Genomic DNA, 23,933 nt, shown 5'->3' with positions numbered 1-23,933 from the left:
AGGAGATGGGAGAAACGGGTACAGTGAGGGGTTCAGATAGGTTAGGGGCAATAGAGGAGGTTAGGTTGGCTGGTGTGGTTGCAGTAGGAAGACAGGACAGGTCAGGGGTAGATCCGGATAACGTGAGAGAGGAGGTGTTTGGTTCAGCCTGTGAGGGGTTTGAAGTTGCCGTGCAGATCGTGGGGGAGGTTGGGACGGGCGAGGGAGGAGGTGAAAAAGGAATGGGTGACGGAGAGTTAGCATCAGGTGAGGGAGGTAAAGGGGAGGTGATGAGGGGGATCGGGGAGGATGGGTGGGGGGAGAAAGGAAAGCCAGGGGATTGACGAGGGTCATCAGCAGGGGGGCACTGAGGGAGGAGGCACAGGGGAGGAGGGGAGAGGAAGTTTAACTGCCGCCGTTTAAATTGCACTGGAGGGGCCAAGTCTTTGAGCGAAATGGAGGACTCATAACTTGGAGAGCGGCGTGGGGAAAAGGCGTGGCAGTGAAGAGCTGCTGTGGGTGCGAGGGGAGTGGGTGGGGGTGTTGGGGTCGGTTTTGCAAAGAAGGGGACGGGCGTCTGCAGGATGAAGGCACCTTGAGTGCTCCCAGGAGTTAAGGGGATAATCACGCAAACTATTGGAAAGGCATAAGGAAAGCCATATGCAGAAGAGAAAAAAAGGGAAGATAAACATAAAAGTTTAATGTGGAACATGCTTGCACAAGAAGACAATGAATGAATAACATGATTCAAGGTTTTGTGGAGGAGGAGGCATATGAGGGATGGATAAGGAGAGGGCAACACATGACTCTTAATGTGTTAAGAGCTGTTATGTGCTGTTATCAGCAGTCGATACTGCTGAGGGGAGGTGATGGGAGGCAGGAGGAAGAGGAGGAGGAGGAGGCAGTCTGGATTCACAGAGCAAGAAATTCTCTCATCTATCCAAGGAAGGCTCAGAGGAACTGGAGGAGAACTAGGAGAATGAAACTAAACCAACAGAGAAAAGCAGACTTTACAGGGTTACATCAATTCTACTCAAGTCAGACATAATTGGAACAAACATTTAAAGCAGTACGTAGTATGCAGCATGCACTGAATGGGGTTTTAATAGTGGATATTGCTCATTTGTCCCAACTGGATACACTATTGTGATCTGTAGAAGAGTATTCACCCTGAGCAAGACCTGATTTAAATAAAAATGGTGATTAATTCATCAGAAGCCAATTTATATCAGTGCAAATGTTAAAGTGCTATTAAAAGTGTGATTATAATTTAATGAATTTAATTAACTGAAGATTGGAAAGAAGTGAAGTTTAAAGTAAAACACCATAGCATGTCTATGGCAAGTAAACTGTAAAGCGTGGAAATTTAGGAATCCATTTGGTGAACATTAGAGCCAGTTGTCCGAACAAAATCCAAATCTGACTGTAAATTAGCTTCTCCACAGATTTGCACCAGGACTACACTTATGTGATCCATGCATTGGCACAACAAAAAAAGGTAGCAGGGAGAGGTAAGAGGTCAGCTAGACAGAGCTAAACTTTACCATCAGCCTGATCCCGGAAAACAGCGTTATCATCGGCAAAACATCTCGTGCCTGAAATGTTACCATAGTCAAATATTGGGCCCTCCAGTAAAGTCACAATATCCATCCGATTGACTTTGGTCAGCACTGAAGTTAAGGCATCCGCTGTGGAAAAGAAGAAGACAAGAACTGGCATTAAGTCACCTGAAAGATGATGAAAGAAGGTATGTAAATTTGTGCAAAAATGCTCATTTCAATGCTGGGATTGGGCAGTAAACACAATAATCCAGTTTATTAATGTAAGCATCTTGTCAGGATTGGTGCTTGAGGAGTTCTGAACAGATGACAGATGGATTTTAGTGAAATAGCATTAGAAATGTGTATTCCCGAGGTAATAAATGTTGTAGCCATAAATCAAGAGCAGAAAGACTGAAGAAAGAATAAGAAAGATTTACAAAGAGAGGAGAAATGGAGACAGAGAAGTAAGATTTTCAGAAATAAAAATAGTCTTACTTGTGGCGTTTTTTCCTTCCCGACTGACCCATTTCTTAAGTAGCATGAAGCTCTGTGCTGTCAGAGAGTTGGGGTTCTCTAGTCTGATGTGGTTGATCTCATCCACTGTGAAGTTCATCTCCCGGGCCAACTCTGTGATGGATCAAAAATATACAAACTTTGTATATTGTATTTGTATTTCAAATGTTTTTTGTTTGCTTTTTAAACAGCATAGATTTCTTGTAAGTCACTCTCTTAGCCTCAAGATGGCAGTAAACAGCAGGGTTTGAGACTATCAGGTCTACAGACAGAAAGTTTGTTGTAGAGGAAATCACAGAGAGAGAAAGATGCAATGCAGAATGTTTCTCACCAGTCCAACTGAGTCCCAGGTGATCTGCAACGATAGCCATGCGAAGGTCTGTTCGCTCACAAGGACTCTGGGGACCTGGGAAAATAGAGGACAATGACTCATCAATACCATTCACATTCTCCTCCCCCTACACACTAATGTAAGAGAAAAATAAACAAGTAGATAATTTTCCTTTTCTGGCCACTTATTCGTCAGATTAACGACATGAATTCAGGGTTGTGTTCAATATATTTATATTATAATTGTTAGAATGTTAGTGTCATATAGCTGTAATAATGGTTTAATAATTTCCCCAGGATGGCAAGAAAAGGATCTTTCACATTAGAGACATTATGGGCAACTTAAACATGTTTATAGAGTAAGTGGTGCTCTGTGACTGTTTGTGGTATGTATCCTCTAGGCAGGCAGTAACTGTCATGAGAACCACACAAAACAAAGCACAACATGACTCTCAACAACAGACTCATTGTTCTACAAATCTAGGGTGGAAAGGTCTATGTTAGAATCTAAAATGTCAACATGCCAAGACGCTTTTGTGTGTTCTTTGCCAACACTAGTTAGTTTAAATGACAATTGATATCATGAACAATTCTCTAAGAACAAACTACTACAATAACTCGGTAGCCACCCCGCACAGACAGACAGACAGACAGACAGAACAGGGAGTTGTCATAAAAAGGGACTGGTTGTGCCAGTGGACCAGTCACTACTACTGGCATGCTCTATCTACTGTACGGAGGTTTAAAGGGGTTGGAAGAGGGTAACAGAGAAAAGAGAATCTTGCAACAAGGACAATACAGTACACAGTACATCAATGACAGAAAATAAATTTAAATGACAGCTACTGTTCTGAAGAGAATATGTAAACACGCCACAGGCATTCCAGTCAATCCATTAAACGATCACAACGATGTCATGCAACTAAAAGTGAAATATATAAATATATAGATGTATTTTAAACATAGTGTGAAAGTTTTACAAACTAGGCTTGATCTCCGCGATGGGAGGCGTTCGAGACCCTGTGAGTCCCTGACTGCCCTCCTTCCCACCAGTCCGCCTACTCCTCCTGCTCCTCTCACTGCCGGAGGCCCTGTCCGTCGTCGCCACCTTTGCCCTTACGGACGCGGCCCCGGCCTCAGCCCTCGAACCTCTACCAGACCTGGATGAGCGGGAGGGCTGGGAGGGCTGGGAAGGCTGGGAGGCGTCCGACAGAGAGGTGCTCCGGGAGGTGCTGTCTTCCTCCGACTGCTCTGTCTGCGTCTTTTTCTCCTCGTCTGACAGGCGGTCCACCAACTTTAGCGTCTCCCCGCTAATGCCTTTAAAGTATTCGATGGTGCGCTTACAAATCTCACTAGGGTTCTCCTGCCTGTCCTGTCTACATGCTCCCTCCTTTGTGACATTGCTGACCTGATGCCTGTCCTTCAGTGGTAGCCTTGAGGGCAACTGTATGGCTGCTCTCCCTGTGTCCAATGCCCTGGTTGGCTGTGAGGTAACCCGAACTGAAACAAGTGAGCCAGCTGTGGCAGCAGGGCTACTCTTTTTAACATCCTTGACTGGTATTCTAGACCTGGGTTCTACTTTGGCTATGGCTGGCTCTCCTCGTTTCCTGACCTCAACTGTCACCGATTGTTTGGGCTTCTGTTTGCCTATGGCTGTTCCCTGCGTGTGAAATGACCACCCTGATGCTTTAACTGGAAGCCTCGACTTGGGCTGCTTCACTTCAATTTCTTTACTGGTTTCACTTTTCTGCTCCTGAACTTGGCTGCTATGGTGTACTTCCACTCTCTCTTCTATATCCCTACAGCACAGTGTTTCTATCCTGCTAGCTTTTTGAAGAGTGGGCTCGGAGGAGGACTGCAAATTAAACACCACACTTCCACACTGAATGTAGTTGGCCTGAACGCTTGAGGACTCAAGGTTATTGTTGTTGTTGCAGTTCTCAGAAGGGTAATCTCTTCTCTCTACCTTTGGTTCAGGGCGTCTGCTAGACTGGCTCTCTGCACACTGACCCTCTATACTGATGTATTCTGGCACCATCTGACCCTCTGACAGCTCCGCTTTACAATCGGTGAGATCCCCTGAGTCTTTTTTCACAGTTATCGAGGCAGCTATGCCCATCTTAATAGGAGTGCGTAATTTGGGATCAACCTTAGAGGCTGTGATTGTGCATGAGGAGGCGGTCTCAGCTATGGCTTCACAGGTGGGGGCATCGGTACCGGTATAGCCAGTCTCACCAGGCTGTGCAGTGCTGCATTTTGCTGTTGTTGCTGCTGGTGTTGTGCTGCTGTCTGTGGTAGTATCTACAACTTTCACCTTCCCATCTACTGTGGCCCTCTCCCCTGACTGAGAGGAAATTACCCCCGGGTTCTTGCCCCCTCTCCCCTTTTCCCCTGTTTTAGGGTCAGAGGAATGCTCACCAATCTGGAAAAACTGAAGCCTCTCTTCAACAAAGTCCCGCTTGCTCATGTCAATAGCACCACTGCGGGTCATCTCAAACATCTTCCCTTCATGGAAAGGGAAGGGGTTAGGCTCACTAGTCGGTGTGCTCTCATCAGTCGGTGTTCGAGCGGGGGTTGTGTCAGGTGTTGTAGCCTGTGATTTGTCCTCCACCGATAAACCAAAGGGCTTGGGATCCTCATCTTTTGTTTTTGACTCATAAACTCCATCATTATCACTCCCTTTGGTGGACCAAGGGTCAAAGTCCAGACCTTTGGTGGCAACAGTTTTAAAGGTTGAGTTCAGCTCCTCCTCAAGTTGGTAGCCAAAGTAGTTCTCTGCAAAGGTCTGCCTATCTGGATGTCTTCCTTCGAGGGTATAATCCTTTTCATCTCCACTAGCTGAAGAAGTGTTGGTTTTAGTCTTTCCATTATCCCCCCCTTCCTCACATTTCTCTTCCTCGATCACTTCAAGCTTAGACTGACTAAATGACCGGTCCGTTGTTTTTCCCTCGTTGGACAGACTAGATGTTTTAGGGTCCTCGCTTAGTCCGTCATCCTCATCCTGAAGGTCATACCCATCTAAAGAGTCTATTTCAGTAGCATCTGTGTCATGGGAGAACTCAGCAGTGGTGGCTATGGAGCAGTCAGTGATTGACTGATCATTGCCATTTTGTTCAAAGTCAACATCCTCCTCCTTTACAACACCATTGATCCCAGAATCCTTATTTCCATTCTTCCCTAATTTCTTGGGTTTTGTGTTATTCTCTCCCTCTTCTTTTATTTTGAAGGTGTACTTTTTGACAGGGATGGGATGGAAGACAGACTCATCGTCACTGGAGTCACTGTTATCAGCTCCAGGGGGAATAGGGGATGGAGGCTGGACCCTGATAATTGGCTCAGCTAAGAGGTGCCTATCATGCTCCTCTTGGAGGTTCACCTCCATCATCTCCGTCTCTGCCTCGGACGAGGCACATGACCCCCTTTTCTCTGGGTCAGACTGCTCTGCCTCTAAAGGAGGAGGAGGTGGAAACTCTATATAAGCCACTCTTTTCTCCTTTGACTTCTGTCTCTCTGCATCCTGTTTTCTACTGTGAGTCTCTGACTTAGATTTTTCCTTTGAGGGCCCCTTGTAGATGAAGGTCTTCCCGTCTTCCTCCTCAGACTCCTCTGGGATAGGGCTTGGCATGCCAGGCATGAAGCCTATCACAGATTCTGGCGTTCTCGAGGTCAAACTCACTTCCTCTGAGCTGGGGGCCTCGGGGGTAACAGGACTTTTCCCAGAGCTGTCCATGAAAGTCACTTGCTCTAGAGTGTCGTCTTCTGGACTTCCTTGAGGAGATGGAGACTGCTTTTGCTTGACAGTGTAAAAGGCCCCCCTTGTCTCATGCACTGTCCTACTCTCGTGGCTTACTATCTTTTTGTACGTTCCCAGCTGTCCCGAGGCAGTTTCTTTCTCATACTGCTTTCCTACTTGGATACTAACATACACAGGTAAGGGTTTAATATCTTTGAAACCCTCTGTGACAACGACAGGAGTAATGTCGTCCAAATACTCTACTTGGTCACTATCAATGCCGTTACACACTACATTTGACAGGCTACCTTCTGATGAGTCTGTGGATTTTCCTAGTGATGATCCACGAGTAGACTTGTTGGAATCAGAGCTACTGTGTAACCGATTTCTAGCTAAAGTAGGTATATGAGACCCTGCCCTCTCATGTGGTTCAATGGAGGCATCTAATTTTAAAGTGGTGGATTTTTGATTTTCGGGGAAATTAGATGGCTTTCTTACAGGAATTTGCGATTCCGAGTTTTTTTTTAGACTATCATTGCTATTTGGACTTTCATGGACGACGAATTCTGTGTAGATTATTTTCTTTGTGGTTTCTTGTCTTTGGGAATCACTATTATTGCCATCTTTAATGGAATCATGGATTAAAGACTGAGATAGTTTGGGAGATTGGGGTTTATAGCTCCCATAGTCTTGGCTTTCCCACGTTTTGAATAACTTTTTCTCTTCCTGATCTCTTCCACTGGCCTCGTGTCTCCTCTGGTTTCCTGGACTGTCTGGTGTTTTTGGAATGTTTGGACCAGCGAATACCTGATAAACAGGTAGCTTACTTTCCTGGAGTTTCCTGATAGGAGGATTTGAATTTTGGCCACCCTGAGGACCCCTATCTTGCCTTTGAGCCTCTTGCTCAAACTTTAGTCTCACAGCACTGACTTTGGAGGAAGACATTTGAAAAGGTTTGGGGCTTTCACCTGTGTTTCCCTGTGATTTACCATCTCCTTGTTTTCTGGGGTCCGAATCACTGTACTGGAGCAATACTCTCCTCTCTGGACTACTGGGCAAGCTGGCACACTTTCTATCACTGGAGCTGAACCTGTCTCTTAGCCTTTCTCTGCTCCATTCTTCCCCACTACCCCCATTCCTATAAGCTGATCTCTCTGGACTGCTGTGTGTAGAACTCGGCCCCGATCGTGATTCTCTGAAGTCTGGTCTTCGAGATTTCTTCTCTGGAGACGAGAGCTCATCATTTAGCTGTTCTGTTTTATCACGAAAGAACTGAGATACCTCACTGAGTTTTTCCTCTGCCTCCTTTACAGTCCTGTCCACCCTGTCCTCATACACAAGCTGTCCTCTGTCCTTACTCTGTGTGTCATCTGACACACGCATCCAAACTGATTGCTTCGGGCTACCAGGCTCAGACGAATACTGCAAAAGTGTCAGTTTGTCAAAGTTATCATCAACATTGGCCATTCTTCCAGATTTGTCAAACACATTTCTCGACGACCTAAAGACATACTCTGTCCTAGGCCCAACCGATCTACCCTCACTGTGACTGCTTCTGTCTGGCGAATGGAAGCGAGACCTATCTCTCAGATATTCCTCTGTGTCAGAATGAGACTGGTCGAACTTCTCAGAGAGTAGCATTTTCTCTGCAAAATTATACGATTCTCCCCTAAGCTCTGATGATTCGTCCTCATTGTATTCTACAGATTGCTGGCTAAGTAGCTTTAGTGTTTTGTAAGAGTCATCTGCCATGAGCTGTGCTGAACTAGGGCGGCTGTCTTCCTCTTGTGACATGGGTGTGTTCACTCTGGGGGAATCAAGGTACACTGGAAGTGATTCTTCAGGCTCCTCATCTTCCTGTCTGTTCTCTGGGTAGTAATACATTTCTTTCTCTGCATGGTTTTTTGTCTCTCTGATGATGACCTCTGTTGGTTCTGTCTTATTGCCCTTTTCTATGTGAACCTCAATTATTCTCTCGACCTTAGGTTTGGAGTTGATGTCCTCAAGGACTCTTTGTGATGTTTCCTCATTGCCAGACTTGTGTTCAAACAGTCCGGCCAGCTCTCTAGACGGGTCCTTGCCTGACTGAAAAGCCTTCATTATGTCATGAACAGACATAGTCTCCTCACACCTCTCCGATGCTGCTTCTTTGCCAGGTGGTTTGTGATAAACCATCCTGGTGGTGGTAGTGATGTGAGTCTCCTCCTTCACCCTCATCCCTTTCCCCGATGGATCCTCATCAGGGCTGACTTTTATCGAATGGCATTTATTGTGATCTGGACTTAATGTAGCTTGATGCCCCTTAGAATCTAAATCAATATATCTGACAGGATGTCCATCCTCCATTGCAGGTTGTTTGTTATCCTCAGGGGGCTCATAACTCCTGATGACATGAACAACCTCAGTCCTAGTCTCAGTAATCACTGGGGGAACTGGGATATCCTGAAAAAGGGCTTTTGGACCCATGCCTTCTGCACTCTGAGGAGCAGAGGGTGTCCTTTCACTGCGGGTCTCAAAGCCACTGTCTGAGAGGGGGCTTTTATCCTGTTCATGTGAGATGTCATCAGGGGAGTCTAGCACAGTGTCTGCTCCAAAAAGAGCTTCTGCTACTTTACTGATCTCTTTGTCTGAAGCTGAAGAGCGCATGTTTGTTGGAGGCATTTTGAGCTTATGCTCCTGAACTGCCATGGTAGGTTTTAGGACACGTTTCTGCTTCTCCTTGCCCTCACATTCTCTCTTGCCCTCATCTGCTTTATGCTTTGGGTCATGCATTTTGGAGAAAGAGCTGCTCCCAACATCATTAGCCAAGTAGTCGACCACTTTGGAGAGATTGAAATCTCTATCTGGTATTGTTTTTGATTTGACTTGGGGAACGACAGTCTCATATCTCGGTGGATAGCTCCAGTTGCTCGGTGGTTGTTCAACTTGTACTTTTGAGAAGTGTATGTCATCCAAAGAGCCCCTTGCAAGAGAAACCCTACCATCCTTCACAGCATCTTTAGTAAGGATTTCGCTCACTTTAACCAGATCTTGTTTTACTTTCTCCACAATCCTATATGGCTCCTCGTCCTCTATCTTAGCCTCTTTGGAAGAATCAGACTGAAAACCTTTATTGGCTGTGGAATTCGGGTCTGTCTGCAAAATGGCGGACATTCGTATCAAGTCCTCTTTCATTTCGGCTACATCCTTCAAAATCTCTTGGCTGGACGACAGGGGCGATGTGGTGTTTGATTTCAGGCCAGCTGGAAAATGAGGGGATTTGATGGGGGAAAGAGTTCTGGCAAAGGAAGACTGCATCTGAGCATTCACCTCAGCAGGCACCGTCTTCCGCGGGGACAGAAGAGCAGCAGTTGACCTGGAAACCTCAGGTAACTTTTTAAACTGGGGCTCTGGCAGCACATTGATGACAGAGTACACTGGAACAGTCACTGTACTGGATGTTACAGGAGTGGGAGCGTTGGGGGGGGATCTTAGAGAGGCGTACAGGGAGTTAGAAGCAGACGATCTAATGGACTGATATGAGGAGGATGCTGATGAGGACATGGACTTTAAGGTGCCATAGCCTGCAGAACAAGAATTAAATGTTTTCTCGACCTCATCAAAGGCTGCATTGACACTAGTCGTTGCAGCATTGGTGGTTGCTTGTATCCTCTCTTGAAGACTGCTTGTGAGAAGAGATGTTGGGGATGAGGAGCGGTACTGCGTGGGCGACACAGTTCCATTGATTAGAGCTGCGGCACTTGGAGGGTTGTTGGATTTAAGTGGCGACGTAAGAGAGGAGAACAGGTTTCTTGCAGGGCCAGTGACGTCTGCAGCAAAGGAACGCACAGAAGAGAGACCGGGGACTGTTTTTATGGGTGAGGAGGAAGATGCTGTCCCACTAGAGCCTCCCATAACGGTCTTGTATGGCAGGGGTGAACTGAACATACTCAGAGAAGATTTGGGAGAGGTTGGTGGGGTCATGTTTATTGATGCTCTCTCAAGAAGAGGGCTTCCTCCTCCAGAGACAGTTATTGGGGAGGTCCTAGCAGACAACGCTGCCAGTCCTTTCATAGACATAGGATCTGGGGCGCTTTTACATGGTGAGGCCAGGGGGCTGACCTGGACTGGGTACTGGACTTGCTGGACTACAGTTTTTATAGGAGAGGAGATGGTTCTGTAAGATCGGATGGGAGAGGCCATGTCACTAACTGATTTTACAGAAGAGGCAGGTGATCCGGGGATGTTGGTCTTGATGGGGGAGGCAGAGTTGATGGACCAGACAGACTTTAATGGAGAGGCAGAGGGCGTGTTGGATGACGAACTGGAGAGGGAGCCAAACCCAGACTTGGCTTGACCAGGGACGGCGACAGGAACAGGCGACCACGCCTGATAAGATCTCGTTGAAAAGACAGGTTTGTGAGGGTAGCTAGAAGGCTGTGTTCTCGGCGAGCTTCGATCAGATGTTTCTTCAACAATAATTTAAATAAAAAGCAATAAGGAAGCAAACATAAAATATAACGGAAAATAATTTGAAATAAAACATAAAAACCAGAAAGAGAAAGTTGAGTCAGTCAGAAACAGAATTAATCGCAGCAGCAAGACAAAATTTTTAACATGAAATGTAAGAAAGGCCCCTATTCAAAAACCCAGGATGATATGACAAATGATGGTTTAACATCAGTGACTAATGTTGAAATACAGCCAATAAAAAACAGAGCATGTAAGAAAACAAAATGGTAGACTTGACAAAAAATGACATGATAACCAAAAAATAGAATTCCATTGACTTTTGATGTGCTTAATCTATTTGCCTCCTTGCAACAGTGTCTTTTACTGAACATGTTTGATTCACATGTTTATCCTTCATTTGATTCATTTTCAATGCCAGAGAGGACCCCACAAGTATGTTCCATTGATAAAAAAAATATCACTTGTTTGGTCATGACTTAAAATAAAATAGGAGGTTGCACTTTACAAAAAAGTAACAATAAATCAACCTTTCATGTCTCACTAGTATGCCCTGAAATTAAAGCCACATTTGAACTGTGTTTGTTTCCAGTTTAATCAACATTCAACAGATATACCTATGATTATGTTTTGAATCTAATTTAATCATTAACAATGTCATTTTTTCAACAAAAGACTTGGATGGACATTGCTGGAATAATAAAGCTAAACACAAAGGGTATGTTAGAATTTGTGAAACGTCTGTGTCCTGCTCATACACAAAGTGCATTCATAAAACTAACCCTACAAATGTTTGCTCTAACAATGTAAAGTGCAACCTGTTACCACATTAATATACACAGCCGCACACAATCATAAAGCCAATAAGAGTGAAATGGCCACTAAAAGAATGAGAACAATTCAAAAGAATATTTTATTCGACATGAATCAAAACATTTTTTGTTCAAATGATAAATGGACAGACAGACATTGATGCCCAGTGTTTCCACAAATGTAAAATAACAGAACATTTGAAACAGGGAGACTTTTTGTGAACATGGGGTGGGTAAGCAAAGCGTAACACACCGTAAACCATGCAAATGTTTGATGAATGACAGATGATCAAAGAGTATGTGTCAGTGAATAGGATCAATGATTGATGAACAAGTTTTGTAAGGTAGATCTCTTTCTATGCTATGGCTATATGAAAGAAAATATGTACACTGTATAAAGGGACCTGAAGACACTAAAACTAATTAAAAATCACATAAATATCTGAATCAATTTAAATATTTCATGTAAGTAAAAATGGGAAACTCACTCGCTGCTGGGTCGGTCAAATAGCTGTAGCGCTTACGCAAAGCTAAGGAGGCAAAGGTATGACGTCGTTCTGGCTTTTCAGTCTGTAAAAAACAAAAAAGAACAAAAGATGCTTTAACATAAAAATATGATGAAATGAGATTCTGATCTATCAGAATTAGTTCAAAATATTTATGCTAACTTAGATTCTGCAGTGCACGAGTACTGCCCTGTTTTTAGTGAATCAGCACATGCTGTTAGTACTAGCACAAGGAGGCACTGCAGGTGTTCTACCGTTCCTCCTCTGGAGAGTAATGGACTGTTTCCCTGCATCTCTTCACTCACTGCAATTCTCAATGTCATAACTAAAGACAGTATGTGCTTCGTCTGTATGACCAACTCCAGTATTTCGTAAGCTTGGGCAAAATCCAACTTCCAGATCGGTACGGTGAAAACGATTGTCCTCTTTTCGTTAAGATGTTCCTTAGATAATCAAATGTGATGATACGGCACACCTCTTTAAAATAGTGGTGATGGTGATGGAAAGTGGCACATGTTCAACCCGTTCTGAGGGAATTATGTTCATATTGGACAATTCCGCAATACTAATTTAATGATTTAAGGCACACACCAACGCTCCGTGCAAGTGCAGTTAATTGTGTGGCCTTTATGTAACAAACTGAAAAGTAAGTTGATGAATGTGGGTCTAGCGAAGTGACTCAAACTCAAGTCAGATATGGTGCCAGGCAGTATTTTAATTCATGATTAATTAAGCTGATTCACACTGGGATTTAAATTCAAAAACTGAATGTAAATAAGGTACTGGAGTGCAGAAAAAAGTATGAAAAAGAGCTTGTTTATCTAAAAAAAAGTATCGGAGGAGGATCTCCCAAACCCCCAACAGAGGTTCCAGGCTATATATGTTATTTATTCTCTCCCTGGTAGGAGGTTTATGGTTTGTATTTTTATATTTATGTTCATATTTTTTAATTATTCCAACACTTGAGTGTGCATGATGAAGGGGGTTCTGGCTAGGTTTTATGTTGTATAAATTATTGCAAGTGTAACCAAAGCATTTAAACCTAAATTCTTGTTCTAGCTATTAAATGCAGTAAAATATCTGATTTATCTGTCATAGAGGCTCAGTGTCAGTCTTTGGGCTAAGTGACTGTAAGTCTGTAGTAAGTAAGTCAGTAAATTTGAAAATAAAGCACTTATAGGCCAAATCAGCAAAAATCAGTTATAGGCCTTTTAATGTTTATTTATTTTATCTGATAAATATTATGTCTGTTTATTCACTGGCTCCTGGCCTCCCGCCATTTTCCAAAAGGGGAAAGCCAGTTTAGTATTCCTTGTTTTTCATGCCAGTAACTGGAGTTTGTGTCCTTCTCAGACACTCAGTGTCGTTCTTTTGCAAACCAAGTTGCCAAAACTTCCCCTTACCATAATCATAATGTAGTTTCACTATGTGGTTATTATTGGAGTACTTATTTCTCTTATGTTGGCACATGAACATCCAAAGCGAAAATAATCTTGTGCTGAATTGTCAAATATTAACTTTCTGTCTGGTGAGTGGGTTGATATACAGTACTTTGCAAAAGTTTTAGGCAGGTGTGAAAAAATGCTCTAAATAAGAATGCTTTAAAAAATAGAAATGTTAATAGTTGTTTGTTTTTTTATCAATTAACATAATGCAAAGTAAGTGAACAGAAGAAAAATCACCCATTGCCTTTAAACCAGCATCAATTATTCTAGGCATTTTTTTCACACCTGCCTAAGACTTTTGCACAGTACTGTATTTATATAGAAGGAATACGACACTACATATAATGTATAAAGTACTCCAACGTAAAAACAGCCTCGTCTCCCTTTGTTTAAAGTCTCCTAAAAATGTTTTGGCATGCAGCTGAGAGTTAGTATTCTGTGTTACACACAAGCCAAGGACAGGGTGAAGAAAGGAAACCCCAAATACAACAAAACAACGACTAAGTAGACAAATGATAAGAGTTAGGGTTTCATCCTTGGCTGACAAAAGATGTCATAGTCCTGTGTGAAACTTCCTATGAGTTAATAGCAAGGATGGAGACATGGTGACTTCCTGTTGGACATGTATGGAAAGGAAGAGATGAAAAACAAGCTGAGGTGTTGCACAGCAATCGGCTCCACTGCACTTTGGGATGAAGACAACAATAAATAAATCCTTGCTGATTAAAACAACTGCCATTTCCACTCATGCACTACATGGGGTCACTGACGTAGCTGTGTAAAAAGAAAAGCGTGCAGTCAGAAGCATCTTCCACACCAAAGTACTGACAAAATATCTGCGACACACGTGTTTACTACAGCATCTGCAGTAAAAGCCAACAGAAAGGACGACAAAGAAGAAGCAGTTCCATGTGATGATGAAGAATCTGTTTTACCTCATCATCAGGATCAGACTCCATATCCTGTGGTATTCCAAGATGCATTGCAGGAGAGGAGAGAGATGACACAATGGAGAGCAGGGGCATTATAGTGAGCGGGGAGATGGAAATAAAAGTCAGGGGATGAAAATGGAGCAGCAAAAACAACAAAAGGCATCAGAAAAAATCTATGGGATTAATAAGAAATAAATAGCAAAATAACAAAAAGCAAAAGCAAAATAATTTCAGTTTCTTGTGATCAATCAATACCACAACAAACAAACAAATGAGTCGTCTTTTTGCAGAATTCTTATGTACCCACAGTGAGCCAGGCAATAGACAAAGCACGATGTGTGTCTGCATGTGTACGTTGTGGGGTCTTATGACTGGCACAGGCTTTAACACTAATAAAAGACACAAGCAGCAGGCAGTCACTTCTAGACCAAATGAACTTCAGTGGCTCCCCTTGATGTCAGGACAACATCGCCTTTCTGTATTTCAATTTAATTTACATGTGGATGATGTGACATGGCCTAAAAGGATGAGCTGTTCACACGTCCTACCTTCTTGTGGGTTGGCAGTGTGATATTCAAATTGCATATGGCAGTCTGTGGAAGGCCTTTACTGGATTTTGGCTCTTTCAGGAAGGAGAGTCGGCCACATGGCTCCTGGCCCATATCTCTGATCTGCAGAGGACAGCAGAAAGATTACATCACTAGTTCAACGTAACAAATGATTTCAAGAACGACCGTGCAAAGTGGAAAATGTACGTTAATGTACTCTAGGAGTTTCTGCCTCAACATGTTGAACATGCATACAGTATATAGATGCAAGGATGTACAACCCTGATTCAACAAAGGATGGTATGTAATAAAACCAAAATGCAATGATTTTCAAATTACATTCATTTCAACATTCAATTGAAATCAATACAAAGACAAGATCCTTAATGCTCAACCTGGGAAACCTTTGTTTCTTGTAAATATACACACTGAATTTGGTGCATTATTTTTATTTACATGTCCCAACATTTTTGGAATCAGGGTCGTAACAGGCAGAATGCAGGGGCGGAGCAGAGACAGGGCTTCTCGAGACCCCAGCTCTGAATATTTCATGTCATTCCTTCTCAGTCTCCGACTGGATGGGCAATTAATTGGAGCAAAAGTTTTATTACTGGGAAATTTTCCCTCTTTATGTCCACCCTAACATTGTCAAGGGGAGTTGTTCTAGCTAGTACTACTATGCTTTTACCTAAAGCAATATTCTATGAGCAATTCTTCTGCATTTGGCTTATTATTCAGCTCAAAGTGTTGAAAACCACATTTACTGGCATCGTTGGAGATCTGTCATTTGCATTCACAGCGCCCCAGATTATTATGGGATGGAGTCAAAATGTAGCAGGATGTCAAAAATAGGTTTCAAGTTCAGTAATGCTCTTTAAGCTAAATTTCAACCGTGTCTATGTAATGCAACTTTGAAATAGCAACATCGTGCCTCTTTTAAAGTGGCAGGAGTGTAAATAAGTCATCCTCTGAATGATGAAGACAGTTGGAGAACAATTAGATAAAAATAGGATGTAGGCTCTATGTGATGATTTCTTTCCCTTGACATGTTTTTTTTATGTCATTCCTTTACAAAATGGCTAAAAAGTAGTGCATCTAGCTGCCGTAAAGGGGGAGCACCTCCCTAGGTTTCGACTGAGCTCCAAATGTTTGTGTGTAACTTATAATTCATCATTCGTGATCATGCATGTCAAAAGACAAAAATTGAGTTACAGTGTGCAGATCTGATCTGTGAGCATCACAACATTCCCTGCAAAAGAAAAATTGCTATTGCTGCAAATGTCAGCCAATTAGTGGAGGATGATTTGACATTTCTGGCATAATTCAATCAGAAAGGCACATTTACAGAAAAGACCAGAGTGAATAATATACAAAATGAATGTGAGGATGATAAGAGAGATAGATTTTTTACCTTCACGTTGAAAGGAAGCCTGTTTTCCTTGAAGGAGTAGAAGTTAAAAACCAGCTGCTGCCCACTTTTGGTGAGAGGAGACAGGTTGCCATAGCAGTCCACATGGATAGGTTTGCCCTCAAGAACCTGCAGAAGTTTATTAACCAGATATTTAGTGGAGATGCAGTTGATGAAACTGATCTATTGCATTTCAATTCAACACTGAATTTGTTATTAATCCCACCTCAATATCTTTGCTCCGGGCCACTTCCTCAAAGTTCTCCTGCTGCTCGAGGGTTTTGTCCACCTTGTCGTCCGTCATGCAGAAGCAGCGCAGCCGAGCCTCAATAGCATCGTTCATCTTGGCGAACACCACAAACTTGGCCAGGTACGGCACGCAGATCAGTTCCCGGTATAACTGAGACGCTAGACTCACCGTCTCAGGAATCTGGTGACAGTCTGCGAGCCAGAACCTAGAGAAAAAAGGAGGGAAAAAACATGAAATAATTACAAATCTGGAATTCGAGTAAACAACTTGCCTCATATGGTGATCTCTGGATTGCACCTAAACCAAGAAATATTTGTATTACACGTTTAATTGGGCTGAAATAGTTGATTGAGTCAGCTATTGTTTTTATCATTATTTTTGGTCCTTTTTCAAATGTTTTTTGTTAGATTTTCTCATATTAAGTCAACCTCATCCTGTTTATTAGTTTTAGTTGAGTCTTTGTCAAAGAGAACCGTAACTACTGTAGTATAGTTTTAATCAATGCAACTTCTTAGTCATCAGTCATTTCAGTCAATCTAGTCTAGACAAAACTAATGATTATATCTCATCATTATCTGATAAAAACACAGGTTGGATGATTATGAAGGCAGCTTTGCAGAATGTTTCTGGTCTAGTGGTTTGATGGTATCAATTTAATTAATTTACATCAAGATTACATCAACCTGGCTGTGCTGTTTGAGTGCTGCTGGTGATGTCCCAATATAGCACAGTGCATTAAAAACAAACAAACAAACAAACAGTCCAGAATATTTCATCTCCTCTTTTCTGTCAACAAGTATTCAATAACCTACATTTTAGGCTCAGTTATGTTTAATGATGTTTTTGCTGTCTGGTCTTGCGGGTAAACAAAAGTCCTGGATGAACATATTCAGTCATAGGTTTCATTTAAGAAAACACTGGCTGAAACACTGTAGCGTGAGCGACTAACTTTAAGCTGGGTTCTTTCTTCGAAGGGTGAGCACAAACACATGGCAGCTGTGTAGTAATCTAATTACAGGGCATCAAAAGGTGCTCAGTTAATGTTGGACTGCACACTTGCCACATGATCCAAATCTAGTTAGGATGAGGGTTTATAACTTTGTGAACCAAAAAGTTCACTTGCTAAGGTCAGTTAGGAGGCAGACCTCAACACGGTATGGTCAACGTGACTCTGTAGGATTAAGACAAATGTGTAAGGAAGTGTAATTTTGATAGTAAACAGGACAGCAGGGCTGTCTGATTGAATGCTAAATGGAGCTATGAGAGGAGGCAAAATCAAGTCGCGTAATTAATTAAGTTAGGGTAAAGTGCTAATAGCAGGTAAAGCTGTAAAGTCAGACAACAGGCCCCCTAATGTGTTGTTAAAGAGGGAGGATTGAGGATTGAGGGGGAAAAATATCAGGAAACAGCTGTCCAGAGTTTAGTTTTTCCAACTGTTTTCAAGTTTTTCTCTTGTGATAGATTTTGGGATTCACTGCCAACTTCTTATTGCTTCCTGTCGCTATTTTGAGGCCCACTGAAATGTACTCTGGCAGAGATTTAAAATTCCCTGGCTTTACTTGTTGTATCCTCCAGAGAGGTGGCTGCAGCTAACTATTATTTTTAATGTAAATTAATCATTTTCTTGGTTAAGCATTTGGTCAGAACACAGTGACCTTAAAGTATTTTTTAACAGAATAATGACTTTATGTTTTGAAACTAATTATTTATATTGAAAAATGTAATCAACATTGTTTATTTTGATTTGTTTACTGTAATCAAAACTGGGAAAGAGCTACAATAAATCCTTCAGGCTAGGCCTCTCTTTGCATATTTTATTATTAATTATATTGTTTTGTTAATGTTATTTTTTTGGGCTATTAAATAAATCATATCAAAACAAATTCAAACCGAAAGCCATTACATGTTACTACTGGCAGATTCATTTTCTTTTGTTAAAAAAAAAAAAAGTGTTTTACTCATCCAAATGGAAAATCGTGGACCATTTGGAATTTACTATGATTTTGGTAATAATATTGTACATTTTCTTACAACTTCAAATTGGTGATCAAATACATGGTACACTACAAAGACTATAAAGTGTGTGTGTGTCTCACCTGGCCGACACATTTGTGGTGAAGGAGACGCAGTCGGTTACAAAGGACAGTGGTGTGGTCCCTGTGATGTCCTCCCACTGGGCAGGGGACGTCCCTCCTGCATAAAACAAGGGCCAAAAGATGAGCTCACTGCCCTCGCCAACCCCGCCAGTGTTTTAACTTTAGTAATCCTCATGCTTTCATCTCCTCAGCTCTTCATCTTCCCTCTATCGACCGGTGGCTTTTCACATCAAAGCAGCCCTGATGTGCCCACGGCCATTCAGTTCACAGTGACTCTGAGTTACTAGCTCTGTTTCATGTAAAATAAAGGCATGAAGGACTGGCGTCACAAATCACAATTATTAGAATCTAAGGATACAATGACAAACTAAAGCACTCAAAGCTAGGCCTGCAGCAGTGTGTTATATGAAGCTCTAGTAATCTGCAGGTCCACTTGCCTGTGATGCTGCAGAGCAGACGCAGGCAGGGTGCGGCGTCACCCCGGTGGCCGCTGGGATGGCCTTCTGCCGATCGAGGTGGGACAGGGATGGTCATAGTGATCGGCTTGTGGAACTTCCTCCTCCTGGGCTCGACAGTGACGATGGGGCTGAAGGTGGCTCTGTTCCCAAGGACCGCCCTCGCCATGTCATCTGGCACAGGCTGAGCCTACACAGCAACACACACGGAGACAGAGAAAAAGTTGAATATGGAAACTTTGGGAAAACTTTACCTGAACTGATAAATTAAATGGCTCTGGCAAGTAAAGAGGACTCAAATATTCAACCAGAAATAGGTCAGGTTACAGGTATAAATAAGTAATAGGTCAGTTTGCGAGAAAAAAAGCTGAGTCATGAAACAGATTGAATTCGAGCTGATCCAAGGATTCCTGCTGTACCTGCAGGCCAACACGGATCCTCTTGGTGAGTGCGCCTTGCGGGAACGAGGCCTGCACCATGGGCACCGTGGAGCTGGACAGCATGCCCCCGTCAGGCCCCATGTGGTTCGACTCCTGCTTGATCCTCGACACCACAGCAAAATACTGAGGGAAATCGCTGGTGACGATGCGGCAAATGCGCTTCTTCTCCAACTCAGCAGGACTGTCCAGCTCTGTGACAGAAAATATTATTCAGAAATGTAATTTAAGCAAAAATAAATGGTCACGAGATAGAAATTCTGGCTATAAATGCATTTAAATGTTAGGCACTATTGAGGGATGACATTTTGGTCAATGTCACTACAAGAGAGGACACTAGAAGACTGAATTAAACTAAAAAACATGAGTGAAAATCTGTTTTTCTAGGTCACCAGCTGACATAGCCCCAGGTCATGTAGTGTAGGTTTTCCTAAGTGGTTCAGTTCACCTTCATCCATTAACTGCGGAGAGATAAACTGTCCTTGTACACACTAAGGCTGCAAATAACAATTCTTTTCATTATCGATTACATTATCGATTACATTATCGACGGCAATTATTTTCTTGACTAATAAAAATGTCGAAAAATAGTTTTAAAAAAAATGCCCAATGTGACATCTTTAAATGGTGAGATTTTTTTATCTGACCAGCAGTCACATTAAAGCTATTCAGTTTATTATCATGGAGACAAAGAAAAGCACCAAATGTCACGTTCAAGAATCATCAAACCAGCAGAAACAGATTGAAATTATTATTCGATTATCATAAATAATTTTTCTGTCAGTCGACTAATCATTGCAGCTCTCGTGTGAAGTATGTTGGAGCACACCGAATAACCTTCCCTTTACCTTCATCCATTCCAGTAAGCAGCTCGATGAGGTCTTCTGGTCTGGCGTCGGACTGGTGCTCCTTCCACGTGTCACCATTGTCACTCCTCAACACAATCAGCTCCCTCTCTTTCCCCCGCATTGACCCAAAATGAGGGATCTCCACAATTACAGGCCTGAAAGAAAATAAAACACAATCAAACTCAGTCTTCTAGAATTTTATTTCACTTGTTTAGAAAGCTTTACATGACTTTTCTCTTCCTTACATCATATATTTTCTTTCATTTTATGTTACAGCCAGATCACTAAAGTGCTCCACTGCTTTTTCTTTTAAATGTTCCTCCTGTGTCCTATAAGAGATGGCCTTCTGTTTTTATGGGCGTAAACTGTGAAACTCACTGCCGCTGGATAAAAGAGTGACAAGCTCTCTCTCTGTCTGAAATTTATCTGGCTTTTATTTTGGAGAAATGTTATAGACTTAGATTTGAAATTTTAATTCATTTTTTTTTTTTTTACATAATTTTTTATTCCTGGTGGTTTTTTTTTATTAGTCTACCGACTTTTTATTGTATTATTGAATGTTTAGTCTTTCAAAATTGCATTTATTATTGTTTATTTGAGTATTTATTTCAATTTGTCTATTATTTAAAGTTTGTTGGCTTTTATTTTGCAGCATATTTTTCATTCCTGGTGTTTTTTTATTATTTTGTTGAGTTTTATTTATTGATTTTAGTATTTATTTGGATTTATCTGTGTTATTTCAGTTTTGCTCTGTGAAGCACTTTAGGCTGCACATTTGTATAACAGAGGCTATATCAATAAAGTCAAATTGAAGAAATTAGTAAATTAAATCACAAACTATAGGGCATCTGAGAAGTTTTAAAGATATCTACTGTTCAATTAGCTGTACTGGCAATCTATAAATAAGCAAATATTAGAAATTATCCCCTTTGATTTGTTCCCTGGCCTGGTGAAAACTTAAAACTCATTAACACAGGGAAATAGCAAGTCCCAAGCGTCCTACCCGAGGAACTGCGCCCCAGCTGGTCCGACCTCCACCAGCCGGCTCACCAGTCCCTCTCCCTCCACCATGGGTGGGGGGTAGGCCAGCTTGTGCCTTTTGGCCAGGCGGCAGGTGATGCGTGTGGGCGCTGTGCACTTCCTGGGAGGAATGATGATTCGCATGCCGTTGTGGCGGCTGCCTCTCATGGAACCACCGCGCGCATCCACCATGAAGCTGACCAAGAACCTGCAGGGAGAAAAAAAACAATGTTAGAGCAGAAAAAGACACATTAAGAAAGATAGACAGAAGCCATACCACGGACACAAGTGAGGAGGACGATTCCCATGCTGTGATCACCGTACACCCAAACAAAGTAAGGAAAAGAGAGAAAATAACAAAAATAGAGAAAGAGCAGGGGGACAGAAAGACAGAAAGAAGAAAAAAAAGATGCTTTGAGTTCTGAAAGTTGGCAGTTCTCACCTTTATCTGCCTCAATTTAGAACATTAAACACTGAAACTAAACAGGGTGCTGCAGAAAGTTTAGTTTCCACTCCAGAGGCTGAAGGTGAGACTGTTACCAAAGTTTCAGTTCCTCTAAAGCAGCATTCAGTGATCAAATATTAAAACACCTGCACAGATGTTTCATCAAGATAGGATTAAAGGAATACTCCACCTCGAAAACAATCAATTATCTACTAATTTCTCACTCTGTGTTACCTCGAATTTGTGAAGAAAACTTTTCACAAATTTAAGATTACAAAGGGGCTAAGTAATTGATAAACAAATGATCATTTTGGGGATTAAGTATTCCTTTCATGTCATTAATATGTGATGTGTCTTTAAATTAGTTTTGGCATCTCATTAATATAATCATTGACACAAGGGAAGAGTGAGGATGGAGTGGGGGAAAAACTGTATTATTTATGAGCAGTCCTTATGCATAAAGCCAAACTTCTTTACATTAAAAGTGTTGTGTTATGAACTGTATAGTTTATTTTTCTATACTGAATGTTGGAAGTAATAGAATTCCCGCAAGGTTTGGAGGAAGATCTATTTTTAATGTGCACTGTGAGAAAAAGAGAGATGGCACATCAATGAAAAGACTCCCAAACACGTTGACTACACACTTCTAATATCTAGGCAGTGCAAATGAAACACCAGACCACACGGATGAGACGAGCACAGAGAGTGGAGAAGTAGAAGAGAGGGCGGAGAGAGAGAGAGTGAGGATGTGAGAAGGGAGACAGAGGTGGGGGAGTGAGTGACATCACTGCGGCATCATGGGAGAAAGCAGCGAACTCAGTCATCACCTGGAGTCATACTGAGGGAGCGGGGAGGAGAGGCTGCAAAATAAACACAATGGAGGCAATGCAGGAGGCAAACCCCCAGAACCTAGTTTTAGTATCAAGGTTTCACAATCATGGTTGGGATCTGTGCTGAAGATGAAAGAAGGATTTAAAACGACAGGGGCTGAAAAATCAACGGAAAACACAAGAGGACACAATGACAACGAACAAAATAATATATAAACAGACCAACAAGGCTTAATAATGAGTCAAAGAAAAGTGGACATGACAGATCCCATTATTTCATTTCTGAGCAGAGAAATGCATTGAGTTCTGTTCGCCGTTTATCTACAGCATTAACATTTTACAGCGTCATATATTCAAAGCATGTGAGCGACACTAGAGCAAAGTCTTATCACTTTATCCGAATGAAACAGTCGAGCCAGTGTACCATGAGCTCACACAGAGTCTGTACTTTGTTTCTGTGAGGGCAGAAATAGAGCTGATGTCATGAGGGTGACGTCTGGACCATGTCTCTAGACTTATGGTATGACATGAGAGCTTTAGAGGATGGACTGTGTCTTTAGCTGCTGTAATGTGTATACAGTAGCAGCACTGCAGAAGTCCCACAGCCCTGCAACATGTCTGCATCACTGCTGCAGGGTCTGCTGAATATTGACTTTAAGGGGGAGAACAAAAGACAATACAACGGTTGTGTGCAGTAAGCATAGAAAATTAATAAATGCAATAGCTATGTAGATGTATGTGTAGTTAATGTGTCAGCTTTTGTATGGAGTGTACGTGCGTGTGTGCATGCAGATCAGATGAGACAGTGCAGCTGTTCTTACCCAGAGTGAATGGGGCTGGACACAGTGTTGTGGCTGTGGTCCATGGTGTCCGGAGTCCAGCTGTAGCGCCGCATACACTCCGAGCTGTAGTCTCTGGTCACAGCCAGGTGCTGGGAGAAAGAGGGAGAAAAGAAGAAGAAAAGATGGGACGGAGATAGAGGTTTAAGAGCGAAGGGGAAGGCACATAGAGATTGAGTTGGAAAAAAGAAGGTGGATGGAAGAAAAAAGGCACACGAAGGAGACAAAAGAGAGCTAATAAATAATCGTTGCATGGATATAACGGCTGACAGACATGACCCTCCCTTTTTTATGACCCCATGTCATGCATGATATGGAGCAATGAGCTGATAGCAGTTCCAGCTTCTCAACTCATATTTCAGTAAAATTGATCTCCAGTCTCATACAGAAGCTCTGAGAGGCAAGTGAGAAAATTCTGAGATACATTTTTTAAGTTTGAAATAGTTTGTTTTGTACAAGAACAGTTGAAAAAAAAGGTTTTGCCAGGATAATCTTTGTAAGTTCCTTAGAAAAAGGT

At 42.2% G+C, this 23,933-nt stretch overlaps 1 protein-coding gene across 2 annotated transcripts in view; it reads right to left on the bottom strand.

The window, feature by feature from the left end:
• ank3a (ankyrin 3a) overlaps nt 1–23,933 on the bottom strand; it is a 149,013-nt gene that overhangs the window by 10,522 nt on the left and 114,558 nt on the right. Inside the window, exons 28-43 of one of the 2 annotated variants that reach the window (XM_059359181.1) lie at nt 23,399–23,508; nt 22,575–22,607; nt 21,286–21,510; nt 20,283–20,437; nt 19,417–19,628; nt 18,980–19,187; nt 18,543–18,639; nt 16,423–16,651; nt 16,200–16,325; nt 14,789–14,911; nt 14,244–14,270; nt 11,846–11,927; nt 3,348–10,544; nt 2,365–2,439; nt 2,016–2,147; nt 1,524–1,667 (exon numbers count right to left, since the gene is read on the bottom strand). In XM_059359181.1, coding sequence (XP_059215164.1) covers nt 1,524–1,667; nt 2,016–2,147; nt 2,365–2,439; nt 3,348–10,544; nt 11,846–11,927; nt 14,244–14,270; nt 14,789–14,911; nt 16,200–16,325; nt 16,423–16,651; nt 18,543–18,639; nt 18,980–19,187; nt 19,417–19,628; nt 20,283–20,437; nt 21,286–21,510; nt 22,575–22,607; nt 23,399–23,508 — 9,175 coding nt within the window. The remainder of the gene's footprint in view (nt 1–1,523; nt 1,668–2,015; nt 2,148–2,364; nt 2,440–3,347; nt 10,545–11,845; nt 11,928–14,243; nt 14,271–14,788; nt 14,912–16,199; nt 16,326–16,422; nt 16,652–18,542; nt 18,640–18,979; nt 19,188–19,416; nt 19,629–20,282; nt 20,438–21,285; nt 21,511–22,574; nt 22,608–23,398; nt 23,509–23,933) is intronic. The other variant, XM_059359182.1, reaches the window with a different exon arrangement.

This window comes from Centropristis striata, chromosome 20 (genome assembly GCF_030273125.1).
Source record: "Centropristis striata isolate RG_2023a ecotype Rhode Island chromosome 20, C.striata_1.0, whole genome shotgun sequence".
NCBI classification, from domain to species: domain Eukaryota; kingdom Metazoa; phylum Chordata; class Actinopteri; order Perciformes; family Serranidae; genus Centropristis; species Centropristis striata.
This window is presented reverse-complemented; position numbering and strand designations above follow the sequence as displayed.